This window comes from Macaca mulatta, chromosome 20 (genome assembly GCF_049350105.2).
Source record: "Macaca mulatta isolate MMU2019108-1 chromosome 20, T2T-MMU8v2.0, whole genome shotgun sequence".
Lineage (NCBI taxonomy): Eukaryota > Metazoa > Chordata > Mammalia > Primates > Cercopithecidae > Macaca > Macaca mulatta.
In genome coordinates, this window is record NC_133425.1 from 2,048,206 (window position 1) to 2,075,856 (window position 27,651).

The 27,651-nt window shown below is 57.2% G+C and overlaps 2 protein-coding genes and 2 long non-coding RNA genes across 26 annotated transcripts in view; 1 reads left to right on the plus strand and 3 right to left on the minus strand.

Moving 5' to 3' along the window:
- GNG13 (G protein subunit gamma 13) overlaps positions 1–12,317 on the minus strand; it is a 45,820-nt gene extending 33,503 nt beyond the window's left edge. The window contains exon 1 of the mRNA XM_077984061.1: positions 12,061–12,317. Coding sequence (XP_077840187.1) covers positions 12,061–12,186 — 126 coding nt within the window. The 5' untranslated portion in view covers positions 12,187–12,317. The remainder of the gene's footprint in view (positions 1–12,060) is intronic.
- LOC114674402 (uncharacterized) lies at positions 735–27,480 on the plus strand. The gene is made up of 5 exons (XR_013411406.1): positions 735–1,440; positions 17,819–17,953; positions 19,375–19,437; positions 26,107–26,403; positions 27,357–27,480. It is a non-coding gene; the product is annotated as an uncharacterized LOC114674402 (long non-coding RNA).
- LMF1 (lipase maturation factor 1) overlaps positions 12,577–27,651 on the minus strand; it is a 120,517-nt gene continuing 105,442 nt past the window's right edge. For 20 of the 23 annotated variants that reach the window (XM_077985188.1, XM_077985198.1, XM_077985194.1 and 17 more), the window contains one exon: positions 12,577–13,678. In XM_077985188.1, the coding sequence (XP_077841314.1) occupies positions 13,504–13,678 (175 nt within the window). In that variant the 3' untranslated portion in view covers positions 12,577–13,503. Of the gene's footprint in view, positions 13,679–14,076; positions 14,235–15,836; positions 16,123–27,651 lie in introns of those variants that run through there. The other 3 variants (XR_013411381.1, XR_013411382.1, XM_077985187.1) reach the window with 3 other exon arrangements.
- LOC144337812 (uncharacterized) lies at positions 18,000–19,925 on the minus strand. The gene is made up of 2 exons (XR_013411405.1): positions 18,746–19,925; positions 18,000–18,429 (listed from the first exon to the last, which is right to left on the minus strand). It is a non-coding gene; the product is annotated as an uncharacterized LOC144337812 (long non-coding RNA).

The window sequence follows — 27,651 nt, forward strand, 5'->3', positions numbered from 1 at the left end:
CCAGACAAGGCGGCTGTTTGATATTTGAGTGGTGGGGGGCGCTGCTGAGCCACCTTGCTGCCTCCTCGTAGGACTGAAGGGCATTTTGCCTTTGAGCAGGAGACTCCACACACGTGGACATTGACACTGAGCCACAGGGCTGGTCACCATCCCCCTCCTGTGGCACCGCATGCCAGGGCCTGGCACCTTCTGCGTGGCTCACATGGCCTTGGGTCCGGCCCCCGCCAGAGACTGAGGCCCAGGGACCCTGCTGGGCTGGAAGGTGCTGCTGACGCGGGCGTTTTTAGATAAGCAGGAAGCTGCCGACAGGGAACTTTGTTTTGACTTCGTTCCGGCCTCTGGTTTTTGGAGATGGCCTTTAAAGATTTGTTTCTGATTTTATCTCAAAGGCGGTGAGGAAAAGCCTATGGGTCAGGCTCCAGAAGAAACATCCGGGAGGAGGCCCCTGAGCCTGGGACCGTGGGGCGGGGGCTGCAGGGGTCCCAGGAGGAGGCGCTCCCGGCCCTGCACAGCCCTGTGGCTGCAGCCCCTGCCTGGGCCTGTGGGCCGGCTGTGTGGTGGTCCTGGGGCAGGGCTCACAGAACCTCACTCCCCAGAACGCCAGCCTGTGTCCCCGAAGGGTCCCCTCTCCTTAGAGGGGTTTAGTCCCACCGGTGGATGAACTTGGCATGGCTGGGTTGGTTTCAAGGGAGGGCTCTGCCCACCGTCATCACGTGTCAGCAACGCCCCGCTGAGCCCTCTGTCCTTCGCCTTCTGGCCCAGCCAGGCGCCTGGAGCACTCAGTGGCCTTGCTGAACGTCACAGAGGCTGCCGGGCACGCGGGGACGGGGACTCGCCCGCTGGGAACAGGTGTGAGGGCCCAGCTCTGACCGGCAGGTGCCTGGAAGGGCTTCTCCTTGGATGAGAGCTGCCTTCAGCCCCTCGGTCGGGAACCTCTTGGGCCACCCTGGCAGCCTCCGCCCTGTGGGTTTCTCTCTCTGGGAGATGTTGACTTTCCTGGCAGTTGGCCACCGTGGCACTCACAGAAAAGGGCAGGGCGGCCCCTCAGACCCTTTCCCGAGGCCACACCACCCTGAAAGCAGGCTGCGTGCCCTGAGCAGAAGCAGGGACCGGGGCCTCTCCTCCCAGCTGGGCCCCGGGATTCTGAGATCCATCTCTAAGGCCAGCCGGGCCCCGGGATTCTGAGACCCATCTCTAAGGCCAGGGCAGGGCTGGGGCAGGGGGCATTTATTAAGTTCTTAGGGAAAAAAAAAAGCAAAATTAACACAGAAACAAATGGATGAACCAGCAATGGGCGGGCCCCGCCTGTGGACTCTGCCCCGGCCCTGCTCAGGGCTCTCTGGCCCCAGCTCCTTCCCTGGCGAGACACCCACCCTGCCCTGTGCCACCAGCAGCTTCAGGAGCAAATGTTCCAGAAAGGAAGAGGAAGCGGCCAGGCAGGTGCGTCTCCCAGACTCGAACAAAAAGGAGACAAAGGGACCAGAGGGGGCATGAGGTGGGGGAGGGGGAGGGAGGGGTGAGGGGGTGTGAGGCGGGGAGGGATGTGAGATGGGGGAGGGGGCGTGAGGCGGAGGAGGGGTCGCGAGTTGGGGGCGTGAGGGGGAGGGGTATGAGGGGGATGGGGCATAAGGTGGGGAAGGGGCGTGAGGCAGGGGAGGGTGTGGGGTGGTCAGGATGTGGGGTGAAGGCATGAACCACAGTGGCTGGCCTCTTTTTTCTTTTTTTATTTTTGAGACGGAGTCTCGCTCTGTCACCCAGGCTGGAGTGCAGTGGCCGGATCTCAGCTCACTGCAAGCTCCGCCTCCCAGGTTCACGCCATTCTCCTGCCTCAGCCTCCTGAGTCGCTGGGACTACAGGTGCCCGCCACCTCGCCCGGCTACTTTTTTTGTATTTTTTAGTAGAGACGGGGTTTCACCGTGTTAGCCAGGATGGTCTCGATCTCCTGACCTCGTGATCTGCCTGCCTCGGCCTCCCAAAGTGCTGGGATTACAGGCGTGAGCCACCGCGCCCTGCCTGCCTCTTTCTTTTCCTGGAGATGCGTCTTGCTCTGCTGTCCAGGCTGAAGTGCAGTGGTAAGATCGTGGCTCACTGCGCTCAAGTGATCCCTTCCGGTCCAGCCTCCCAAAGTGCTGGGAGAACAGGTGTAAGTCACTGTGCCCACCTCCAGGTTTAGCTGTGGGATGTTTGGGCTTTGAAAGGAGCTGAGCTGACAGAGCCAGGAGGGCTGGCTGCAGGATGGTGTGGCCGGGGTGCTGGTGTGGAAGGGACAGGACGGCTGTCACAGTGGCTTCTGCCCCCAGCTGGTGCCCTGTCCTCGCCGTCTCTGTCCAGGTGGTCTGAGCAGCAGCAATCTTCTGTGCTGGCAGACGGGCCCTGACCACCCTGTGGGTCCTCAGCCCATCCGCTGCCCCATCCCTCCCGTCCACCCTGTGGCAGAGGCTTTTCACGGCAGCTCCGAGAACAGGAGGAAAGTCACCTCCAGCATTTGTTCTGAGTCTGTTCCCTGGCAAGGTGAGGCCTCAGCTCTTCCGGCGCTCGTGAAAATTTACGGCCATCACAAAGGAGCTCAGCGGGTGGACTGCAGTGCTGGGCGGCACCCCCGTGAACCACCCTTTATGAGCCGCTGCAGACACTTTGGCTCCGGGCTGGCATCTCCCGCCACCCTCATGACAGCAGCGGCTGCAGCCCCCGCTTCTTGGGCTGGCCCCATCACGGCAGCGAGGGCTCTGTGTGTGGACGGCCGCCCCCTGCATGCGCGTTTGTTAACAGGGACTGTGAGGAGCTGTGGGGGACTCAGGGCGCGGGGAACCGGGGTCTGGCTGAACATCACTCCCTACTCTGAAAGGGCAGCGTTGGGACAATGGCTGGGCTGGGTGAGGCTGAGTGGGCCAGGAGGGGCAAAGGGAGGGAGGGGGTGCGAGGCACGAGGCTGGAAGTAGGGAGACAGGGTGTCCCGCTCGCCGTCACCCGTCCAGCCCGTCTCGCTCACAAATCCCTCTAGTCCACAGTGGCTGCCCCTTTATTCCTGGAAGAACGGCTTGGGTTGGGGTCTGCGTCTGGGATCGGGGAGAGCAGGGGGCTCGTGCCCGGGAGCCTGTGGACAAAGGCACCTGCTCCGTGCTAGAGAAGGTTCTGCCCCAGCGAGGGGGCCATCAAGCCGGACAGCCCAGGGCCAGCCACACGGGGAGGCTGGGTTGGGGACAGCAGCCCTGGCGGCTCTCCCTGAGAAGCAGCCTCCGCAAGCTGTGCCTGAGCCGAGGGCACCACCCAGGTCATCTCAGCCAGAGCCATGGCTGGGTCCAGGGGAGGGATCGCGCCAACACGGGGACCTCCCAGCAGCTGCGTGATATGAAGGTTTTCTTTTTTTCTTTCTTTTCTTTTTTTTTTTTTTTTTTGAGACGGAGTCTTGCTCTGTCTCCCAGGCTGGAGTGCAGTGGCTGGATCTCAGCTCACTGCAAGCTCCGCCTCCCGGGTTTACGCCATTCTCCTGCCTCAGCCTCCTGAGTAGCTGGGACTACAGGCGCCCGCCACCTCGCCCGGCTAGTTTTTGTATTTTTAGTAGAGACGGGGTTTCACCGTGTTAGCCAGGATGGTCTCCATCTCCTGACCTCGTGATCCGCCCGTCTCAGCCTCCCAAAGTGCTGGGATTACAGGCGTGAGCTACTGTGCCCAGCCGGACGTTTCCTTTTCGTATCTTTACATATTCAATTTCTTTAATAGCCAAAGGGCTCTTTGGTATCAGTTACATTTTGGGTGAGTTTTGGTTGTGGTTTTCAAGGAATTGGTCCATTTCTTCTAAGTTATAAAATTTACATGGCTAGAGGGGAGCTGTTTGTGCCTTTGACTTTGTGTTTTGGACAGCCCCTAGACCAAAGATGAGATTTGACTGAGGCTGTGAGGGGCAGCTGTGCCCCGAGGCTGACGGGAGGAGCCAGACGGGGCCTGGGAAGATGGAGCCGTCCCAGAGTAGCCACACGGCTGTCAGGAGGGCACGGCGACTGGGCTGCTGTAGCAAACTGGGGAGCTTAAAGCAACAGAAACCCATCCCCACTGTCCTGGAGGCCGAAAGTCTGAGCTCAAGGCTTGGGCAGAGCCGTGTTCCCACTGGAGGCTCCAGGGGAGGGTCCCCCTGCCCTTTCCAGCTCCCAGTGGCTTCAGGTGTTCCTCGGCCTGTGGCCGCATTGCTCGTCTCTGCCTCTGACTTCACTTGACCACATCCTCTGTCCGTGTTTTCTCCTCGCCTGTCTCTTAGAAGGACCCTTCCCACTGGATTTAGGGCCCACCCTACTCCAGGACAGTCTCTTCTCAAAGCCCTCAACCTACTGACATCTGTAGAGACCCTTTTCCAAATAACGTCACATCACAGGTTCTGGGGTGAGGACACGGACGTCTCTTTTCGGGGTTCATCATTCTCCTACTTATTACGGTCTCTAGGCCTCCGGGTCGGCCCCTCTGCTGCCAGGGTTTGTGGGTGGCTCTGACCCTGTCCAGGTGTGGGTGTGCACGGCCCGACCAGAGAAAGGGTACCCCCCTGCCCCCAGTGTGGACCTGCAGACGCTGTGGAGGTGGGAGAAGGTGGCTCTCCAGCCCGTGGGGGTTTTGCTCATTCTCAGCTCAGGGGTCGTGGGACGAGGAGGTCAGCGAAGCTGGCAAGTTATTCACAAGGTGCTCGGTGTCTGGTTCCCACCTCATAGGCCTGAGGACAAAGCTCAGCGTGTTCACCGTCATCATCAGGTCATTTCCTTACTGCCACCGAGTGGCCGGGCTCATTCCTTTACTGCCACCGAGCGGCCGGGCTGGTCCCCTCACTGCCACCGAGTGGCCGGGCTCATTCCTTTACTGCCGCTGAGTGGCCGGGGCTGCTGCTTGGCGGTGGGGTCCCCATCATGGTATCCAGAAAGGGCCGAGGGTGCTGGTCACGCGCTGCCCTGTGCTGAGTGAACGTGGCCAGGGCACGTGGACCGGCTGGTTTTTGGTGCCGCCTGTGGGGCCATGGACTCAGCATGCTCTGTGCTGTGAACTGGGCACCAGGGGTTGGGGGGAATGCCCTGGGGGATGCTGGGCACTTGGGTCTGGGGGATACGGGTTGGGGGGATGCCTGGGAGACCCTGGGCACTCAGGTCAGGGGGACGCCGGGGGGCGCCGGGCGCTCGGGTCAGGGGGACACTGGGGAGACGCTGGGCACTCGGGTTGGGGGGACACTGGGGGGACGCTGGGCGCTCGGGTCGGGGGGACACTGGGGGGACGCTGGGCACTCGGGTTGGGGGGACACTGGGGGGACACTGGGCACTCGGGTCAGGGGGATGCCGGGGGACACGGTCCCAGCTGTGCTGCCCTGCAGGCTGGCCTCTGCTGTTGCCCAGAGCGGGGGGCTGGGTGCACGTGTGGGCCCTGTGTTCTGAGCAGCCTGGATCAGAGGCCTGGGCGTGCGTCGTTCGCACAGCTGTGCTGCCTGAGCCCCGACAGGTGACGGTGGTGGGCCAGCTGTCCCTCCAGGGTCCCAGCGAAGGGTGGGGGGAGGCACCCCCGAGCTGTGGGTTTAACCCTCACCTGCCTGCACCCCTGCTCCCTGTGGAGGGGAAGCCTGGCCTCTCCTGTGTCCCCAGGTGGGCCTGGTCTTCTTGGCCTCTCGTTCCCCCCTCCCCCTGCCCACCTGCCCCCAGGGAAGAGGAGTCTCACTGGCAGATGCCTCAAGCCCCAGGGACATGGCGTCCTGCTGTGGCCGGGCTGAGGAGCCCTAGGGGCTGTGTGGACCCCTCCTTTGCTGCAGCTCTGCCTCTGGCTGAGATCACTGGGCTGGGCTGGGGAGGCTCCACCCCGAGGAGGTGTGAAGCCCCTGTGAGGTGGCCACTGCCGGCCCTGGGACAGGAGAAGGGTGAGGACTCAGGGATGTGTGGATGGATCCAATTGGCTGCCACCACCTGGAGGACCCCAGGCTTTGCTGCTACTCCAGAGCCCTCAGGACAACAGAGGCCCTGAGCGTGTCCTGCCAGGCAGGAGCCTGGGGCCAAGCAAGTCCTCAGCACCTGGCTCCACGGCCCCCGGAAGGCAGGGGCTCCGTAGGTGTTTGTGGAACGAACACACGAGCCTTCCACCGTGGGGGCTCCCATGGGCCCTGCTGCAGCTCTGGATAGGGGGCTGGGGGCTGCCGTGGACAGCGTCCCCCTAAGGGGGTAGTGGACACCGGGCGTGGAGGGTAGCGACGGGCAGGGCAGCCTGAGGACAGTCAGAGTGACGCAGGGTGAGGAGCCCTCGGGAGGCACCACACGTGCCCTGGATGAGGTGTCCTCACCCCCTGGAGGCCGGACCTTTCTCCAAAGGAGGCTTCGAGCTCCAGAAAAAGAGCCGCTCCCCAGGTGTCCTGTGGCTGCTGGAAGCTCACGTTTCCCCTCGAGACAGAAAAGCCGTGAGCCCCTTTCTCAGGTGGGCATTTGAGGTCTTGGACCTGGTGGCTCTTCCCGCAGAAGCCAGACCCAGCAGCAGGGGCTGGAGACTGGAAAAGGCTCGGCCAGGCCGCTCCGTGCAGCGGCTGGTTCAGGGACATGGCTGGGGTGTGGTCACCTCCGGGGTCAAGAGCAACCACCGGGCAGAGGCTCCGCTACACGTGCCTCACTCCTATTTCCAAAATACCTTTCCATTCACACAATTTACCACACTGTGACATTCGCAGGAGGTGCCGCACCCGCGGCTGTGTACTTACGTGTGCCGTGAGCTGGTGCGTGCACGTGTTTCCACGCAGGTGCCGTGTGTCCCCCTGGCCTGAGAGGGGCGTCACCGGTGCCTGTGTGTCCTGGTGCCACTAGCCCCGCTTCCTCCCCTTCCCTCCCAGGGAACATGGAATTTTTCTCCCTGGGAAATAGTCACAATCGGGGGGTCTTCTCCCAGGTCCCTGCACAGGGCTGTCCAGGCCCCGCCGACCAGCCCCCGTTAAGCCCCCAAACTCCCAGACTCACTTGGACCAGGGATGGCAGGAAGGGACCAGGGACCAGTTCCCTCCATCCCCAGGTCCCCCAGGGCCTGTCCACTCAGCACCTCAGGCAGGTGAAAGCAAAACGAACCGCCCCTGCTACTGCATTTCGGGAGACTGGTGCCCTCACGGGCATAGGTGGCCTCGGGTGCCCCGATCCTGCAGCCACAGCCTCGAGCCCGGGCAGAGCCTTCCTCCCAGGAGGGCCCTGTGCGTCCCTCAGTGCTGCTGCGTCTTGGCCTCCCCAGGGTCCCCGTGAGTGTGCGAAGGGGACGCCTACTGGCTCCTCTCGGGGTGCGGGGCTTGCAGAGGCCCAGCCTGACCTTCAGCTCTGGGGCCTGACCCTGGACTACAGCTTCTCACCTGGGCTGTGGGTTTTGACTCTGGGCCACAGGACCTCACCCTGGGCTGGGGAACTCTGGGCTGTGGGTTCTGACTTGGGCTTGGGGACCTGACCCTGGGCCTCGGGTGGGGCTGCTGCAGGAGGCTGAGGGGGTGGTGGGACGGTTGGCTGAGGAGGGGGCCTCTGAGTGCTTCTCCTGGTCAGACCCGGGTCTGTGGGGCTCCTGGGCCTGTAGGTGCCGCCGCCTCCTGGGCCTGCGGCAAAACTCAGGGCTGTGTTGTGTCTCCAGGCAACGGTGAGGCGTCCCCGCCGCCCCAGCTCTGCAGAAGGGAGTCTCGGTGTCTTGGAGCCGTGTTCTCTGGAGGCTCCGGGCACGATGCTTCCTGCTCCTTCCAGTTCCCGTGGCCGGACCCCCCGGGGCGGGTGGGTCACTCCAATCTCCGTGTTCACGCGGCCTCGTTCCCTCGGTGTGTGTTGTAGTCCCTGGCTTTACGAAGCCGTCATTGTGTCTGGGCCGCCCTCAATCCAGGATGACCTGATCTCAAGGCCCTCCTCTTAATCGCATCTGTGGAGACCCTAGTTCCAAAGAGGTCCCGTTCTGAGATTCCGGGTGGCCGTGAATTTAGGGAGACAGCCTTCCGCCCAGTGTGTCCCCACTGTCCTGGGGTCAAGGCCCACCCTCAGACCCTCCCCGGGGGGCTGACACCCAGTGAGGGGACAACAGGAACAGCCGGCCTGGCCACGCCTGCCCCAGAGGCACCGTGGACAGTGGATGGGGAGACCCCTGGGGGTGGTGACAGTGACCAAGTAGGGGATGCCCCTGGGCCCGGGGTGGGTTGGCTGAGGCACCCCTGAGGACGGCCCCTGACTTATGGGCTGTACCGTCCACCTCCACCAGACAGGGCTGTGAGAGGGCAGGGCAGGCAGACGGGCCGGGGCAGCAGCCCGCAGCTGTGTGGCTCACAATAGGGCCGGCCCTGGCGGGGACACAGGCCCTGATCTGGCTAATGGTGCCACGTATCTTTTGCATGGGGGAGAATTGTGAGTGTGGACGTCGTGGGGGAGATGAGGCCACCTGATGGAGAGCCTGCAGCCCACCCTTTAAAGGAACAAGGCATTTTTTTCACCCTTTTTTTCCGTGAGGCTCAGACAGCTGACTCCTTAAATATTAATCAGGGTCATTGAGATGCAAATGCGTGCCCACCACAGAAGGCCCCGCAGCTGCAGGGCTGGCACCGAACGTCCTGGCGGCCCAGATGCAGCCCTGACCAGAGCCGGCGGCAAAGACCACCTTCCCTGAGGACAAACGGGCGCCTGCCCCTCGACAGGAGCAAGGGCGGCGTGGGCCTCGCTGGGTCTCGTTGGCTTTGGCCATGGCTTTCCTGGCTTTCACTGCCCTTAAAACAAGGTGTCCTGGATAGGCAGGCGCCGGGGACCCCCAGCTCCTCTCGAAGCCATGAGGCTGGGGGAGGGCGCCGCGTGTCTGGCCTGTGGTGGGTTCAGAGGCTGAGTTTAGAAAAGTCTGGTCTGGGGGCTGGGCGCGGTGGCTCATGCCTGTAATCCCAGCACTTTGGGAGGCCGAGGTGGGTGGATCAGGAGGTTAGGAGATCGAGACCATCCTGACCAACACAGTGAAACCCCATCTCTGCTAAAAATACAAAAAAATTAGCCGGGCGAGGTGGCGGGTGCCTGTAGTCCCAGCTGCCCGGGAGGCTGAGGCAGGAGAATGGCATGAACCTGGGAGGCGGAGCTTGCAGTGAGCCGAGATCCGGCCACTGCACTCCAGCCTGGGCGACAGAGCGAGACTCCGTCTCAAAAAAAAAAAAAAAAAAAAGGGGGCGAGCGGGGTTACAGCTGTGGCTGCTCCTGCAGGGCGGGGCTCCCGCAGACAGACAACGGCTCAGGGCAGCTCTGCCGAGCCTCATTGACAGCCACTTTTTTTTTTTTTTTTTTAAAGATAGAATCTTACTCTATCGGCCAGGCTGGAGTGCAGTGGTGTGGTCTCAACTCACTGCAACCTCTGCCTCCCGGGTTCAAGCGATTCTCCTGCCTCAGCCTCCCGAGTGGCTGGGATTACAGGTGCCCGCCACGCCAGGCTAATTTTGTATTTTTGGTAGAGATGGGGTTTCACCATGTTGGCCAGGCTGGTCTCGAACTCCTGACCTCAGGTGATGCACCCGCCTCGGCCTCCCAAAGTGCTGGGATTTACAGGCGTGAGCCACCGCACCCGGCCAGAAATGTCAAATTTTGATGAAGTCCAATTTATTTTCTGTTTTGTTGTCGGTGCTGTTGGTGTCCTAGCCAAGAAATCACTGCCAAATCCAATGTCATAAAGATTTTCCCTGGTTTTATTCTGAGTCTTACAGTTTTAGGTCCTACGTTTCGGTGTTTCATCCTGTTTTTTGGGTTAAGTTTTGTGTATGCTGTTAGGTAAGGGGCCAGCTTCATTCATTATTTTGCATGTGGAGATAACGCTTTCCCAGCACCATTTGCTGAAAAGACCATCGTCTTCCCATTGAATGGTCTCGAAGCCCGTGCACGTGGGGCGATTTCTCGTCGGAAGGTACCTGGCCGCGTGTCTGGGGCGATTTCTTGGGTTGTTGTCGTCGGAAGGTACCTGGCCGCGTGTGGGGCGATTTCTCGGGTTGTTGTCGTTGGAAGGTATGTGGCCACACGCGTGGGACAATTTCTCAGGTGGTTACTGTGCCCCGCCCTTCTCTAGGTCTCTGTGCTGCTGCCACACTGTTTTGACAAGGGAGCTTTTTTTCCTGCCACCGTGGGCCAGCTGCCACCGTCTGTGGTATTCTTGTGCGTTGCTGATCTAAGGCTCCAAAGCCTCCGTTCTCCCAAACCTTCCTGCCCAGATGAGGACCTGGGCAGCCTGAGACCTCCAAGCTGCAGTGAGAATGGCTGAGAGTCTGAGCCAGCCAGGGAGGCTGTTCCGGGGACTCCAGGGTGCCTCTCCCTTCCCCCGGGCCCATGGTTGACCCAGCAAACCCACATTGAGGGCCTGGCGCAGGACGAGGGGCCGCTTGGTGTCAGAGCAAGAGCAAGCTCTGGCGAGCCAGGGGGTTGCCTTGTGGTGCCGGCAGTGGTTGCTAGTGCAAAGGCCCCACGGCCCTGACCACACAGGGACCCCAGACATTTGGGGGAGATGGGCTCAGTGCGGTGAGACCTTGGGACCATCTGCCAAGGACTGATGGGGTGAGGGGAACCCAGCCTCGGAAGGGTCAGGTGTGATGGGCTCTGGGTCTGCAGAGGGTGCAGGCTCCATCCCAGCCAAGGCTGTCACAACCTGACCTCAGGTCAGCTGTCGGCCCCGGGTGAGTGGACGTCTCTGGGACTCTGGATCCGGAGACTGGACCACCACCATTAGGGCCCCTCTGCCTGCCAGGTGAGGGGGTCTCCCTGAGCAGGGCTGGACACTCACAGGTCGGAGCCAAGGGCTCCATGGAGTGGGTCCCCGAGGCCCCCAGACCTTGGTGGGGTACTCGGGGGTTAGCAGACCTGCCCTCCACAGTGACAAGCCCCCGAGGCTGGCTGAAAGGGGGCGGGCAGATCACACCATGGCCCCCACTGCTGAGCACCCTTTCAGATGCCAGGCCTCCGCCCCCAGGGTCCCAGGGGACTTCCTGACCACAGGCATCCGTCTGACCTGTGTGGGGGCCGCTGGCCTCACTGCCCCGCACCGGCAGGCAGGACCCTCCGTCACACAGAACACAGGCGGGGGGTGGGGGCGGGGCGTCTCGCACAGGCTCTGTGGAGAGAGTTCAGACACGGGAAGAAGCCGACAAGCCCGATGGGAGGGCTGAGGGCCACGATTCTGTTTATATGAAGCGTCCTGAACAGGGAGAGCCACAGAGGCGTGAGATGGATTCCCTGGGGCTGAGGGCTCTGTCTGGAAGATGGAAACGGGACGGATGGAGTGGGTGGTGGATGCACAGCCTCGGGAGCGCACTCCACACCACAAATGACTCGCTTAACAACGGCCACTGGTCCGCTTCATACTGTGTGACTTGGCCCCACATGCCCTGTGACCCTGCCGCCAGGTCCCTGGGAAGTCACAGCTGCCATCCCCGATGGAGGATGAGGGTGCCCGCTCCAGGGCTCTTGCAGGCCCTTCCCGTGGTCCCAGGACGGTGCTGCGGCGCCTCTGGGCTGTGGGTCCCGTGAACGGGCTGCCCAGTCACTCCTGCCATGGGCTCCTGCCCTGCCCTTTTGCCCAGGACCTGCAGCCCCACCGCGGGGTACCCGGGAGACCAGTGGTGCACACCTGCCCTGGGACAAGAGGAGCCTGGGGCGGGGTGGAGGAGCCTGGGAGGAGGGGCTGTGGGATTCGGGACCCACCATGGGGAGGGCGGCCGCACGGGAGGGTTCCGGGCAGGGGGCACGGAGGGCTGCTGGCTCCTCTGGCCTCCCCCTTGCAGAGGCTGGGCAGGGGCACCCCTTGGCACCAGCCTTTCCCGGGTGATGGGTCCCTCGGGTCCCCACAACTCCTGCCGCTGCCCCAGATGCCTGCCTCTGAGCTGTGCCACAGGGCTGAGCCCCACCAACAGCAGAGCCCCTGGGACAGCCCCCCAGGAAGGGCCGCCCAGGCCCCTGTGGCCGACAGCTCCGCGTGGTTGCTCCAGTAGACTGGCTGGCTCCTAGCGCGTCCCTCTGAGGCCCCGTCTGTCCCTCCACAGACACAGGGCGCCCTGTTTCCCCGGGAGCTGGAACACGGGCCCTCTGTTCGCACCTGGGCTGGCCGCCCCCCGGCCAGGCTGAGGGGGGGCTCTACACAGACCCGCACTGTGCCCACCGCAGCCGGCCTCCTCTGTCTCAACCACCGTGTTGTCCCCACCGGGGCCCCCCACAGTGGCTCAGCCGTGGGCATCACGGTTCCAGGCGCCGTGGATGGAGACGGGGAAGGGGTGGGTGGCTGCCCCCCAGGCTTGGGGAGAGGGGAGGGCCTCTGTCCTGCGGTGGGACCCACTTCTGACTTCTCCCGGGACCCAGCCTCACAGCGTGCTGGGTGGGGGAGACGTTGCCCCAGAGTTTTGCCTCCTTCCAGCAAGGCCAGCACCCCCGCTCGTTCCCATTTAACTCCAAGTATTCCCGCACCCAGCAGGCACTGGAAGGGTCGCCAGGCAAAGCACCACCTGTTCACCTTTCAACCCCCAAAGCCTGAGTCCCGCTCCGTCACCCGCTGCCCCAGCACCACAGTGTGGGCTGGGGGCACGGCCACTGCCAAAGGGAGGGAGGCACAAGAACTTCATTTAAGCAGTTTGTTTTTGAGTCAGCTGGTAAATGATATAATAGGAACAGTAGAAAAATATGTAATAGATATGGCATAAGAATAGGAATAATAGGAAAACGTGCAGTAGACGGTTTGTGTGACGATGATGAAAGTGTGCGCGTCCGGCGGTCCTGTGGTTGAGGGGCCGTGTCAAGGCCTCGGAGGCAGCGCGGTCACAGCCTGGAGGGTGGCGCTGGGCGTGTGGTGTGTCCGTCTGCACCTCATAGACACCAGTCACTGGGGGATGAAACCGGGCCCAGAACACACGTGTGCACGGGCTGTGTGTGCCCTTGTGTGTGCCTGCATGTGTGGGATGCGTGTAGGCTGTGGCAGGGGTGGGGATGAGGGACAGCACAGAAAATGGCCCGTCCAACCCCACATCCAGGCTGGGCACGTCCAGGTCCCTGGGGGGGCAAGGGCTCGGCTGCCTCAGACGTGACGGGGACTCAGCTCTGAGGGTCAGGACCTGGCTGGGAACACACCATTGAGGGGGGAACAGAAACCAGCTGCTGGGGCGCTGGGGACCCTGAGAGCTCCCTGGCTGGACCTGTGGTCAGGGCTATAGTGGAGGAAGGTGTCAGGATGGCCATCATCTCAACTCCTGTGGGCGGCACAGCCCCAGGCTGGGCCTCTGGGAGGAGGGAGGGAGGGACGGACGGGAGATCAGAGCCCCGAGAAGGCTGGTGCCTGGGACAAGGGTTGGCCAGGATGTGGGGCGCCAGGCGGGCAGGGCCAGGGAGCCGCCACAGTGTGTGACAGCAGACCCCACCCAGGACCCCTGTGCTGGGCGCTGGCTCCCACTGCTCTTCTCTCCACGTCTCTCTTGGCGGTGCCGAGTTCGGGCCGGGCGCAGGGAAGGGCCAACGTTGCTGAGCCGCCAGGGGCTGGGTCTTTGCCTTTATTTCTGGTGCACATCTAGAGGGGCTGGGGCAGAGGCCACCCACGGTCCCTGAAGTAGGGCCTCAGCTCCTCCAGGCTGAGAGGAGGAAAGTAGGCTCCGATCCTCTTCCGCACCCACCACTTGCCCTCGGCGGCGTGCCTGCCCCCAGGACGGCTGAACTTGTACCTGTAGTGCTCTCCGCGGACCCACCTGCAAGGGGGCATGTGTCAGCCTAGGGCCTGCTGGGACTCCCGGCCCCCGACCCGGCTCCTCGGCCTGCTGCTCAGCTGCAGCTGCTCACAGGGGTCCTCCACGGACAGAGCGGCTGCATGAGGAGCCCCCACCCCGAGCACAGGCAGACCCCCAGCAGACCCCAGGCAGGGCGACTGTTTCAGTCCGCACCTCAGCAGGGACAGTGCAGCCAGGGGGAAGGGCGGACGTGGGCAGCTCCGGGAGAAGTGACCCAGCAGAGCCCACACGGCAGAGCGACCGGCCCAGGGAAGGCCAGGGGCTTCAAGGGTGGCACTGGGCAGGCCCAAGGAAGTTCCCAAGGCCCCAGGTTGAGCCCCACGTGCCCCCGACCTGGGAAGGCACGGAGAGGAACCTGCTGCTCACGGCGTGGCATCTCCACCATCAGGCCAGCCCTGCCGCAAGGTGCCTGGGGGTTTCGGTCCACAGGGCAGCCCGAGGCTGTGAGGGAGCCAGGCTGGGACCTGTTTCCTGAGGGCGCAGCCTCTGCTTCCCAGGGCTTCAGGCCCTTTCCTGCCTGAGATGTGGAGATGCTGGCTGCCTGCTCTCCTCGGACAGGCCCGAGTGGGATGAAGGCCCCCTCCCCCATCTCCTCTGGACCGCGGCAGCGGGCAGGTCTCTCCGCTGAGCTCTGTATAAGGTCCTGCCTGACCATGGTGACCGGGCCTGGGTTAAGCCACGCTGGGTCTTGGTTCCCGGCTGGCAAGCCCTCACTAGACTCTCGGAGGACTGGGCATTTTCTCCTGGGGGTGAGACGAAGCCCCTCGTGTCCAGGGTTGCTCGGCTGCCCCGGAGGAGAAGGCGCCAGACGGCGTTGTGGCCATCGCCAGCTCCCGGCCTCCAGGCCCCTTCCCAGTTGTGCAGCAGGAGCGGAAGCTTCTCAGCCTGCAGGGCGGCTGCTGCCTGGCTGGGATCCATGGCAGAGCTGGGCCCCAGCTGCCTGGTGAGTGTGAGGGTGCAGCCGTAACAGGACCCTCTGGTGGCCCCTGGAATGAGCCCAGGCAAGTGCTGGCGGCTTCACACTGCACCAGGGCCTGGTGCCGGCTCTCTGGGTGCTGTCATGATTCGGGGCTTCTGGTGACCTGCACACAGCTGTGCGCCGGGGCTCCGGGTAGAGACCTTGGGCTGGCGGGATGAGGCCTCTGGGTCCACCCTGCTCCTCCCTGCTTTGGGTCTGCGTGGGTCTGGGGTGTGCTGGACGATGGTTCCTCTCCCCCCAGGTCTGAACTGCCCCAGGAAAACCAGGAAGGCAGAGACCCTCTGGGTGGAGGAGGGTCCCGGAGGCGTCTGGTGGGAGAGAGGGATCAGTGGCTCCAAGAGGAGTGGGGTCGGGCCTTTGGAAAACCTCCCGGGCAGCCAAGACTGAGGGCGATGCTGGCAGCTGCTGGCTCCTGTCTACTCCAGGAGGGCACTGCCCACTGCCCTGGGCCCCAGGGGTCTTTCCTGGACCCCCTGGGCCTCAGGCCGCCATGGTTGTTCTCGGCTATATGGACGGCAGCGGCCAGCATGGGGACTGAGCCAGGTGGTGCCAGGCAGAGGTCACACTGGACCCCGAGACGGACCTCTGAGCAGCTCAGCAGCAGCTGAAGGGACAGGCTGGGGTGCGGCCGTGAGGGCGCTGGGCTGTGCTGGCAGCATGGTCCCCGCACACTCTCCTGGGCCTTGCTGGGGCAATGCAGACCCCACGCAGCCCACCCTCTCCCAAACCCTGCATTTAGCGAGGCTGGGAGGGCGGGGGTCCCGGGAGGGCGGGGGTGCTGGGAGGGCAGGGGTCCCGGGAGGGCCTCTGCAGTGGGATCGCCCATCTTTCCCAAATTCCTGCTCTTGCTTTCTGCTCCTTTCCAGGACAGGGTCAAAGCCTGGGGGCCCAGGCCCTGGTCTCTGACGTCCAGAGCTGGAACTGCAGTTTGGAAGGGATTTGGAAAGGGTCAGAAGCCTCTGTGCCCACTGGCAGGCTGGTGGGAAGGGGCCCTAGGCCCCCAGCGGCCTGAAGATTGCATTTCATTCCTGCAAAGTACCCGAGAAGGCCATGGCACCACCCACAGAAAGCTTGAGTGTTTAAAATAGGGGAGCTCCCAGCCGTTTTGAACAGACCCTACTGGCAACAGCTTGGCACAGCTATAGTAGGGATCCCAGCCAGGGCCTGACACTGAGACTACAGACATAGGCCCCGTCCACGCCCGGACCCCCGTGTCCTTCCGCACCCACCCCCGCCCTGCGGCCTCCTTGTATGAGTTCAAGAATGTGGTAGGAGTGGAACGCTGTGGCATGTACCCGCGGGGCAGGCGGTTCTCATCCGTGCCAGCCCTCTGGTTCTGCCAGGTTGCGTGATGGAGGCTTCCTTCCTCCTTGTCACTGACCAGCGTCTGTGGCGTGAGCACACCCTGGTTTGTGCGGTTGCTCTCCTGTGGAAGGACAGCTGAGCTTGTTGCAGTTTTTGTCTATTACAGCTGCCGTAAACCTCTGCAGGGGTTTCTGCCTGAACCTGGGTTTCAACTCTCCGGTTTAAACATCCGTGGAAGCAACTGCTGAGTCCACGGCAATTTCAGGTTTCGTTTTTGAGGAGCCACTTTACCCTCCCAGCAACAGCCGAGTGACCAGATTTCTCGGCGTCTTTGCCGGCATGTGGGGTTGTTGCTACTTTTATTCCAGCCATTCTGATGGGTGTGCAGTGACGTCACGGGACGGGTGTGAGCAGTGTCACGGGACGGGTGTGAGCGACGTGTCGCGGGACGGGTGTGAGCGGCGTCGCGGGACGGGTGTGAGCGGCGTCGCGGGACGGGTGTGAGCGGCGTCGCGGGACGGGTGTGAGCGGCGTCGCGGGACGGGTGTGAGCGACGTGTCGCGGGACGGGTGTGAGCGGTGTCGCGGGACGGGTGTGAGCGGTGTCGCGGGACGGGTGTGAGCGACGTGTCGCGGGACGGGTGTGAGCGGTGTCGCGGGACGGGTGTGAGCGACGTGTCGCGGGACGGGTGTGAGCGGTGTCGCGGGATGGGTGTGAGCGACGTGTCGCGGGATGGGTGTGAGTGGTGTCACAGTGGTTCTTGCTTCCCTAATGACAGGCATTTCTCCTGGGCTTATCTGCAATCTGTGGACCTTTGCTGAAATGTCTCTTCCTGTCCATGCTCATTTTCTAATGGGATTATTTTACTGTTAAGTTATGAAACTTCTTTACATATTCCAGATTTTAGCCTATTGTCAGATACGTGGCTTGCAAATATTTTCTGCCTGTCTGTAGCTTAAAAATTATTTTTGTCCTCTTAACAGGGTCTTTTATGGAGCAAATGCTTTTAATTTTAATTAATTACAGTTTATCAATTTTTCCTTTTACAGATCATCCTTTTAGTATCAAGTATAATGACTCTGCCTGACCCTGTATCCCAAAGATTTTCTGCTATTTTTCCTGAAAGTTTTTTATTTTTATTTTTATTTTTTTTTGAGATGGGCTCTCGCTCTGTTGCCCAGGCTGGAGTGCAGTGGTGCGATCTCAGCCCACTGCAACCTCTGCCTCTCAGCCTCCCGAGTAGCTGGGACTACAGGCATGCACCACCACACCCTGCTAATTTTTTGTATTTTTAGTAGAGACAGGGTTTTGCCATGTTGCCCAGGCTGGTCTCAAACACCTGAGCTCAAGCAATCTGCCCACCTCGGCCTCCCGAAGTGCTGGGATTACAGGTGTGGGCTACCATGCCTGGCCCTGAAAGTTGATTGTCTTATGTTTTACATTGAAGTCCAGGATCTGTTTTGAGTTATTTTTGTGTAGTGTTAGACTTGGGTTGAAGGTTTTGTTTTTGTCCACGCAATTGCTTTGGCGCTTTTGTAAAAAAACTCAGCCAGGCATGTTTGTGTGGGTCTGTTTGTGGGTTCTCTGTGTGTTCCATGGATCTGCACGTCTGTCCCTCTGTCAGTACCACACTGTGTTGACTACTGTGGTTCTGTGTCTTCAAACTGCCTAGAGATTCCTTCCACTTCGTTCTCTTTCAAAATGGTTTTAGCTATTTGAGTTCCTTTACATTTCCGTGGAAAACTTGGGATGACTTGTCCTTACCCATTAACACATCTTGCTAGGAGTTTTTTTTTTTTGTTTTTTTTTTTAAATAGGAATTGCATTAAACCTGTCCATCAATCTGGAAGGAACTGTCATCTCCACTCTGTTGTGCCTTTCAACCCACGAACGTGGCCGTCTCTCTAGGTGTGTGCTGACGTCTTTCAGCAGCATTGCCGAGTTGTCAGCATGTAAGTTCTGCGCATGTTCTGTCAGGTTTATATCTAAGTATTTCACTTTTTGGAGTGGTTGTTAAGTGGTTCTGCATATTTAATTTAGGTGTCTGTGTGTTCATTGCTAGTATACAGGAATACTATTGAATCATTTATATTGATCTTGTGTCTTCTGACTTTGCTGAACTCACTTACTAATTTTCTTCTTTTTTTGAGATGGAGTTTCGCTCTGTCACTTGGGCTGGAGTGCAGTGGCGCGATCTCAGCTCACTGCAACCTCTGCCTCCCAGGTTCAAGCAATTCTCTTGCCTCAGCCTCCCAAGTAGCTGGGATTACAGGCATGTGTCACCACACCCAGCTAATTTGTATTTTTTTTTTTAGTATAGATGGGGTTTCTCCATGTTAGGCTGGTCTCAAACACCTGACCTCAGGTGACTGGCCTGCCTTGGCCTTCCAAAGTGTTGGGATTACAGGTGTGAGCCACTGCGCCCGGCCTCACTTAATTCTTTTTTTTTTTTTTTTTGAGGCGGAGTCTCGCTCTGTCGCCCGGGCTGGAGTGCAGTGGCCGGATCTCAGCTCACTGCAAGCTCCGCCTCCCGGGTTTACGCCATTCTCCTGCCTCAGCCTCCCGAGTAACTGGGACTACAGGCGCCCGCCATCTCGCCCGGCTAGTTTTTTGTATTTTTTTTAGTAGAGACGGGGTTTCACCGTGTTCACCAGGATGGTCTCGATCTCCTGACCTCGTGATCCACCCGTCTCGGCCTCCCAAAGTGCTGGGATTACAGGCTTGAGCCACCGCGCCCGGCCGACCTCACTTAATTCTAGGTGTGTTTTTTTTTTTTTTTTTTTTTTGAGACGGAGTCTCGCTCTGTCGTCCAGGCTGGAGTGCAGTGGCGTGATCTCGGCTCACTGCAAGCTCCGCCTCCCGGGTTCACGCCATTCTCCGGCCTCAGCCTCCCGAGTAGCTGGGACTACAGGCGCCCGCAACCGTGCCCGGCTAATTTTTTTGTATTTTTAGTAGAGACGGGGTTTCATTGTGTTAGCCAGGATGGTCTCGATCTCCTGACCTCGTGATCCGCCCGTCTCGGCCTCCCAAAGTGTTGGGATTACAGGCTTGAGCCACTGCGCCCGGCCTCTAGGCGTGTTTTTGGTGGATGCCTTGGGATTTCCTACAAGGACAACGATGTCATCTTTAAACAGGCACAGTTTCGTGTTTTTCCTTTGTGATCTACACGCCTTTTATTTCCTTGTCCTGCTGTATTGCAGTGGCCAGTGCTCCCAGCACCGTGCTGGATCCGATGGTTAGAGCAGACATCCTTTCTTGTTCCGGATCTGAGTGGTGAAGGGTGATTCCTTCCCCCCGACTAGAATGCTGGCTGCAGAGCTTGTGCAGATGCTCTTCATCCAGCTGAGGAAGTTCCTCTCCTCTATTTTCCCAGGTTTAAATCACAAATGGATGTTAAACTTGTCAAGTGCTTCCCCACAGTGACGGATGTGATCATGTGAGTTATCTTCGTTAGCTGGTAACATGTCGATCACACTGGTTGATTCTCAAACAGGGAACCAACCTTCATCCCTGGAACAATCCCTACTTGGTCACAGTGTAGAACTGTTGTATATTGCTAAATTCTATTCAGTAATTTTTTTTTTTTTTTGGAGGCAGAGTCTCGCTGTTGCCCAGGCTGGAGTGCAGTGGCATGATCTCCACTCACTGCAACCTCCACCTCCCAAGTAGCTGGGATTACAGGCATGAACCACCACGCCCAACTAATTTTTGTATTTTTAGCAGAGACGGGGTTTCACCATGTTGGCCAGGCTGGTCTTGAACTCCTGACCTCAGGTGATCTGCTCGCCTCAGCCTCCCAAAGTGTAGGGATTACAGGCGTGAGCCACTGTGCCCAGTCTATTTGGTAATATTTTGTTAAAAACTTTTGTGTCCATATCGCTGAGGGATATTGGCTTGTAATATTATTTTCTCGTATTATCTTTGTGTGGTTTTGGTATCAAAGAATCACTAGCTTCATAAAATAAATTGAGGCTGGGCACAGTGGCTCCCGCTTGTGATCCCAGCACTTTGGGAGGCTGAGGTGGGAGGACTGCTTGAGCCCAGGAGTTTGGGACCAGCCAGGGCAACATGGCAAGACCCTGTCTGCACAAAAACTAAAAAAGTTAGTGAGGCATGGTGGTGTGGGCCTGTGGTCCCAGCTACCTGGGAGGCTGAGGCGGGAGGATAATTTGAGCTCAGGAGGTCGAGGCTGCAGTGAGCCATGTTTGTGCCACTGCACTTTTAGCCTGGGTGACAGAGTGAGAACCTGTCTCATAAAAAAAAAAAAAAAAAGGCCGGGCGCGGTGGCTCAAGCCTGTAATCCCAGCACTTTGGGAGGCCGAGACGGGCGGATCACGAGGTCAGGAGATCGAGACCATCCTGGCTAACACGGTGAAACCCCGTCTCTACTAAAAAATACAAAAAACTAGCCGGGCGAGGTGGTGGGCGCCTGTAGTCCCAGCTACTCGGGAGGCTGAGGCAGGAGAATGGTCTAAACCCGGGAGGCGGCGCTTGCAGTGAGCTGAGATCCGGCCACTGCACCCCAGCCTGGGCGAGCAAGACTCTGTCTCAAAAAAAAAAAAAAAAAAAAGAAAGAAAGAAAGGAAAAAATAAAACATAAATTGATGTTTTTCCTTCTTTTCTATTTTCTGGGAAATTAATCTTAGAATTCTCCAGTGAAACCATCTGAGCCTGGATATTTCTTTTTGGAGTTTAAAATTACAAATTCAATTTCTAGTTATAGGACTATTTAAATTATTTCATACCAAGTGAGTTGTGGTAGTTTGTGTTTTTCGAGAAATTGGTCTGTTTCATCCAAGTTGTAAAATTTATGTATGTAGAGATGTTTGTCGTATTCCCTTATTATCCTTTTCAGGATTGCAGGGTCTGTAGTGGTGTCTCTTTTTCATTTTGAGATAGAGTCTCGTGGTATTGTTCAGGCTACAGTGCAGTGGTGCGGTCTCAGCTCAAGCGATTCTCGTGTTTCAGCCTCCCAAGCAGCTGGGACTACAGGTGCCTGCCACCACGCCCAGCTAATTTTTTCTATTGTTAGTAGAGACAAGGTTTCACCATGTTGGCCAGGATGGTCTTGAACTCCTGAGCTCAGGTGATCCACCCACCTTGGCCTCCCAAAGTGCAGTGATTACAGGCATGAGCCCCTGTGCCCGGCCTCTTTTTTTCACCTTTGAAATTGGCAATCATATCTTCTCCTTTTGTCATTCTTACTAGAGGGTTGCTGATTTTATTGGTCTTTTAAAAGAACCATCTCTTTGTTTCAGTAAGTTTCTATATTGTTTTCTTTTTTTTTTTTTTTTTTTTTGAGACGGAGTCTCGCTGTGTCTCCCAGGCTGGAGTGCAGTGGCGTGATCTCGGCTCACTGCAAGCTCCGCCTCCCGGGTTCACGCCATTCTCCCGCCTCAGCCTCCCGAGTAGCTGAGACTACAGGCGCCCGCCACCACGCCCGGCTAGTTTTTTGTATTTTTAGTAGAGACGGGGTTTCACCATGTTAGCCAGGATAGTCTCGATCTCCTGACCTCGTGATCCACCCGCCTCGGCCTCCCAAAGTGCTGGGATTACAGGCTTGAGCCACCGCGCCCGGCCTCTATATTGTTTTCAATTTCATTTTCTGCTTTTGTTTTCTTACTGCTCCTTGAATTTTTTCCTAGTTATTCATGTAATCTTGCACTTAGATTATTATTATTATTATTATTTTTTTTTTTTTGAGACAGAGTCTCGCTATGTTGCCCAGGCTGGAGTGCAGTGGCCGGATCTCAGTTCACTGCAAGCTCGGCCTCCCGGGTTTACGCCATTCTCCTGCCTCAGCCTCCCGAGTAGCTGAGACTACAGGCGCCCGCCACCACGCCCGGCTAGTTTTTTGTATTTTTAGTAGAGACGGGGTTTCACCATGTTAGCCAGGATAGTCTCGATCTCCTGACCTCGTGATCCACCCGCCTCGGCCTCCCAAAGTGCTGGGATTACAGGCTTGAGCCACCGCGCCCGGCCTATTATTATTATTATTATCATTATTATTTTAAGAGATGGGGTCTTCCTGTGTTGCCTCATGGCAAGAGGCTGGCTTCAACGTCCTGGGTTCCAACAGTCTTCCCACCTCAGCCTCCTGAGTAGCTGGAACTACAGGTGCGTGCCATGGCACCCAGCTGAGGTAAGATTATTGATTTGAGATCTTCCCTCTTTTCTAACCTCTCATGTCTCTTTTCTAATGTATGCATTTGATGCTTTCTTTCTCATCACTAGTTTAACTACATCCCAGAAAATGTGACATATTATTCAGTTCAATGAGTGGCATATTCTATAAACATCATTAGGTCCTGTTTGTTGATGATGGTGCTCTTTTATGTTCTTGCTGAATTTCCATCTACTTATTCTATCAACTGTTGAGAGAAGGGTGTTGAAGCATCCAACCGTAATTGTTGATTTGTCTGGCTCTCCTTTCAGTTCTTTTTCTTCTTCACGTATTTTGCAGATCTGTGCTTAGTGCACACACTTAGGATTGCTACCTCTGTTTGGTGGGTTGGGCCTTTTCTCATTGGACATCTTTGTCTCTGATAATTTTTGCACTGATGTCTACTTTGACATTAATACAATGAATCCTTTATTTTCATTAATATTCACGATATTTTTTTCTTTTTTCTTTTTTTTTGTTTGTTTTTTTTGAGACGGAGTCTCGCTCTGTCCCCTGGGCTGGAGTGCAGTGGCCGGATCTCAGCTCACTGCAAGCTCCGCCTCCCGGGTTTACGCCATTCTCCTGTCTCAGCCTCCCGAGTAACTGGGATTACAGGCGCCCACCAACTCAGCCGGCTAGTTTTTTTTTGTATTTTTTTAGTAGAGACGGGGTTTCACCATGTTCGCCAGGATGGTTTCAATCTCCTGACCTCGTGATCCACCCGTCTCGGCCTCCCAAAGTGCTGGGATTACAGGCTTGAGCCACCGCGCCTGGCCCTATTCACGATATTTTTTTCTATCCTTTTACTTGCAACCTGCCTATACAGTTGGTCCCTAACTTATGAGAATTCAACTGACGGTTTTTCAGCTTTACAATGGTGCGAGTGATATGCACTCAGTAGAAACCACACTTTGAGTGCCCAGACAACTATCCTGTTTTCACTTTCATATGGTATTCAATAAATTACATAAGATATTCCACTATTCCACACTTTATTATAAAATAGGCCTGTTAGATGATTTTGCCCACTATAGTCTAATGTAAGTGTTCTGAGCACGTTTAAGGTAGTAGGCTAGGCTAAGCTACGATTAATGTTTGGTAGGTGTACTAAACACTTTTTGACTTATATTTTAACTTATGCTGGATTTATCAGGGCATAAGCTCATTATGCATATATTTAAGTTACTATTTTTTTTTTTTTTGAGATAGGGCCTTGTTGTGTTGCCCAGGCTGGAGTGCAGTGGCATGATCTTGGCTCACCGTAGCCTCAGCCTCCCGAGTAGCCGGGATTACAGGCATGCACCACCATGCCTGGCTAATTTTTGTATTTTTAGTAGAGAGAGGGTTTTGCCATATTGGCCAGGCTGATTTTGAACTCCTGACTTCAAGTGATACACCTGCCTCCGCTCCTAAAATGCTGACATTACAGGAGTGAGCCACTGCACCTGGCCAATCTTTATCCTTTAATTGGTTTATTTAGACCATTTACATTTAATATAAAGTTCACCATTTTACTTCTTGTCATCTGTTCTGTTTCTGATTTCTTTCTTTTTCCCAACCTGCTTTCCTATGGGTTACGTGTTTTCAGAATCCCATTTTGATTTGTCAAGAGCGTGTTCCAATGTATCTCAGTATAGGTTGATTTTTACTGGCTGTTCTTGGCACATAACTTATAGTCTACTGATGTCATTTTAGCACTTCAAGTTTAGTATAGAAACCTTACCTCTGTGTCCATTTGCCCTCATCCATTTATAATTATCTTAAATACTTCCTCTACATAAACTTTGAACTACCTCAGACGGTTTTATAGCCTTTACTTAACCATCAACATGATTGGGAACCCAAGAGAAGGAAGGTCTATTGTGTTTACCCATGTTTTTTCCTTTCCTTTTTTTTTGAGACAGAGTCTTGCTCTGTTGCCCAGGCTGGAGTGCAGTGGTGTGATCTCTGCTCACTGCAACCTCCTCCTCCCAGGTTCAAGCAATTCTTCTGCCTCAGCCTCCTGAGTAGCTGGGATTACAGGCGTGTACCACTATACTCAAATTTTTTATTTTTGTAGAGATGAGGTTTCACCATATTGGCCAGGCTGGCAATGTCTTATTATCTTTAGTTTTTAGAAATTTGACTTTGATGTGTTTAGATTTGAATTTCTTTGGGTTTTTCCTATTTAGGGTTCACTCAGTTTATTGACTCTGTAGGTTTGCCCCTTTTGCCAAAATTGGGAAGTTTTCAGTTCTTATTTCTCCAAGTACATTTTTGGCCCTAAAGCTCTCTCTCTCTTCCTCCTAGGACTTTGATGACATGAATTCTGCATCTTTTGTTACAGTCTCAGTCCCACAGATCCCTGAGGCTCTTGCTGTTTTTTCCCTTCTATGTCCTCTCTCTTGTTCCCATTGGGTACTTTCTATGTTTAAGTTTATTGATTCTTTCCTCTGTCCTTTCCATTCAGATGTTGAGTGTTTTATATCAGTTATTTTTTCACTTCTAATCTTCTCATTTGGTTCTTTAAAAAATCTTCTATTTCTTTGCTGAGGCTGTATTTTTACCAGTTCTGTTCATAATTGCTTACTGAATGCCTTTTCGACGGCTGCATTCACACCTCTGTGAAGTCACCTCTCTTATGTTGGTGCTGTCAACTGTCGACTGCCCTTTTTCACCAGTTCAATGTCTTCCTGGTTCCTGCTACGACAAGTGATTTTTCCACTGAAAACCAAACATTTTGTGTATTAGGAGATTTTGGATCTTATTTAAACCTTCTGCTTTAGATGACTACTTCTGACGTCATGCTGGTAGAGAAGGGGGGTATTGCCTTGCTACAGCCAGGCTGGGGTAGAACTCCGGTGGATACATTGCGGGTATTCCTTGTTGATTGGGGGCATTCCTTGTTGATTGGGGGCATTACTTGTTGACTGGGGTTTTCCTTGTTGCTTCGGGTAGGATGGGAGTCCTGGCTCCGCACTAGGCCTCCATGACACTGTGGCGGGGGTGGCCTAGTCACCGCTGGGTGGTGGTGAAGGTCCTGACTTTCTGCTAGTCAGTATGTAATACCACTCCACAGAGGAGGAACCCCTCCGTACTGCCAGGGGTTGGGGGAGGCCAGGCTCCTCCTGTGGTCTCCACTGACACCACCACAGAAGCAGCGGGGGGAGGGTCCTTCCTACCCACTTAGATGAAAATCTCAGCTTCCTATTTGGCCTCCTCTGATAGCACCCCAGCGAGGGGTGGTTACCCCTTACAGCCGTTAGGAGGAGTCCAGGCTCCCTCCTCCATGCCTTGCCGGTGTGGGTGGGGCCGTGGTTTTTTCTGTGGTGTTGGCTGGAGCGGTGATTATTTTCTGTAAATTTCCTGTCTTGCTAGGCTGCTCTTTTCTGGCCCTTTAGCGAGAGAGCAGATTTTTGTTGAGGTGTTTTTTTGTCTGTATCTGCTGGCATTACTGGGTTTCCAGTTTCCTCACCTCCAAGTCTAGAAAATGAGGCAGAAAGAAAGCCCAGGCAAGACGGCCATTTTGGGGCTGTGGCTCCGTCCCGAGGGCCTTGCTGGTGGGCTCTCTTCTCTCACCTTCAGTCTTCCTGTTTTATATATAACGTCCAGCGATCTTGGTCGCCCTTAGTGGGAGGAACAGGGATAAGTGTCTGCTCCATCTTCCAGTTTTAAAGTCAATGACGAACTAAATGCAGGCCCACGGTTAGGCCATGGCCTGTCATGGTACCGCCTGCTCCAGCTGCCAAACGCGTGTATCATGGAGACAGGGGAGAGGTGTGCTGTGTGGCAATGTTCAATATTTCAGATGTTTTGAATGTTTTCCCTAAATGTTAACTCATTACTGGCTCATATAAAATAGTTCCTGCGTTTCACACTTGGTTTTCAGAGTATCCATCCTTTTAGGTACTTTGGGACCCATGGATGGACCTGAAACTGCTCTGACATGATTCCTTGTTTCAGCACCTCCTGGCTGAGAAGCAGACGATCCGACTGTGCGCTCCTCCCTCACGACCTGACGATGGCAAACCTTCCTCCGGGCCAGCTCCAGGGTCCCCAGGCACCGAGGAGGCCGCGATCTGGGGTGGGGGCTGAGGGGCTCTGAAGGCTGCTGAGATGGGGGCAGTAACAGAGAAGACCCATACTGAGCCTGGAAGGACGAGTCCTGGGGCCAGGTCCCCAGTGAGCCAGGAGGTGAACATCTGCCTGTCCAGGCTCCAAGGTCTCGGGCTCCCAGGGCTGCTGGTGGACACATGGCAGGCAAGTTACCTGGGGCTTCACGCTAATTCACAGGAAGGTGGCCTGAGGGCACCAGCTAGGAGGGCAGCCTCCCCACCAGAGGCTCTGGGATGGAGACTCCCCATGAGAAGGGAACCCCATCGCCCCTCTGCCCCAGCTCCCCGTAATACCAGTGCTGGGGAAGCAGCCCTGGAAGCATCGCTTGGCCAGGAGCACCCTGCCCGGGCTGCCAGACTCAGGGCCCAGCTGCTCCACTGCCTCTCTGGACCTCAGCGCCCCCTCCCACCCCTACCCTCCAGCTCCTCTGCTGGGGCCTCCAGACAGCTGTGAGCAACTCCAGAGGGTGCAGCTGTCCCGGCTCCCAAGTGTTCCTGGAGGGAAAATCCAGAGCTATGTTTTCCGTCAGAATTGGCGGCTGATGGTGCAGGGGAGGGGTGGGCAGTCCAGACTCTGTTCCTACAACCTCCAGGGGGCTGCTCAGTCCCAACCATGTGGGGCAGGGGATGCAAACGCTTGTGAGAGTCGCCACCCCAGGTCTGGCCACGCGGGCGTCTCCAATCCCCCATGCTCTGCCCCACCCTGGACCCTACCCCACACTGTCCTCAGATCCCCTCCCGTACCCCAGTGGGGCCCCATCCCTGCCTCCTGCTCCTCTTTGGGAGGCCCTAGCTCTCCCCCAAAACCTTGTCTTCTGGTCACAGTGCTCAGGGTCCTTGGCGTCTCCCCTGCACCCCAGCTCCCCTGGTGGAGTCTGGAAAGCCAGCCCCGGTGTGGGGAGGAGGCTGACCTCCCCCGATGGCTGCCACCTCTGGCTCCCGAGAATCTCACCCCACAGGGCTCCCTCCTTGGGATGTCACCAAGTCCCTGCCCAGGGTGGGCCAGGCTGCAGGGCCCACAGGAGTCCCCTGCTCAGTTCACCATGGGCCCTGGGGCTCCTGGAGTGAGGGCCCCGCCTGTCCTTCTTGCCTCTCCAGGCCAGGAGCAGAGCAGGCACCCGGAGGACGCCTCAACAAAGGTGTGAACCGCGGGGCCCTGCCTGGCCAGGGACCTTGGCCGTGGCGTCCAGAGTAGCTGTCCTGGCTCCTCTCACCATGGCAGGTTTGGTTTGAGGTGGGCTATGAGGCAGGGGTGGGACCAGCCTTGATGCCAAGGCTGATGGGGGGGGCCCTTTTTGCTCCCAGCAGGCCCCACCTTCTGCCTCTGCAGGAGGGAAGGGGTACTTCCTGTAAACAGGTGGGGTGTGGGTACAGCTGGGTGGGACCCCAGCAG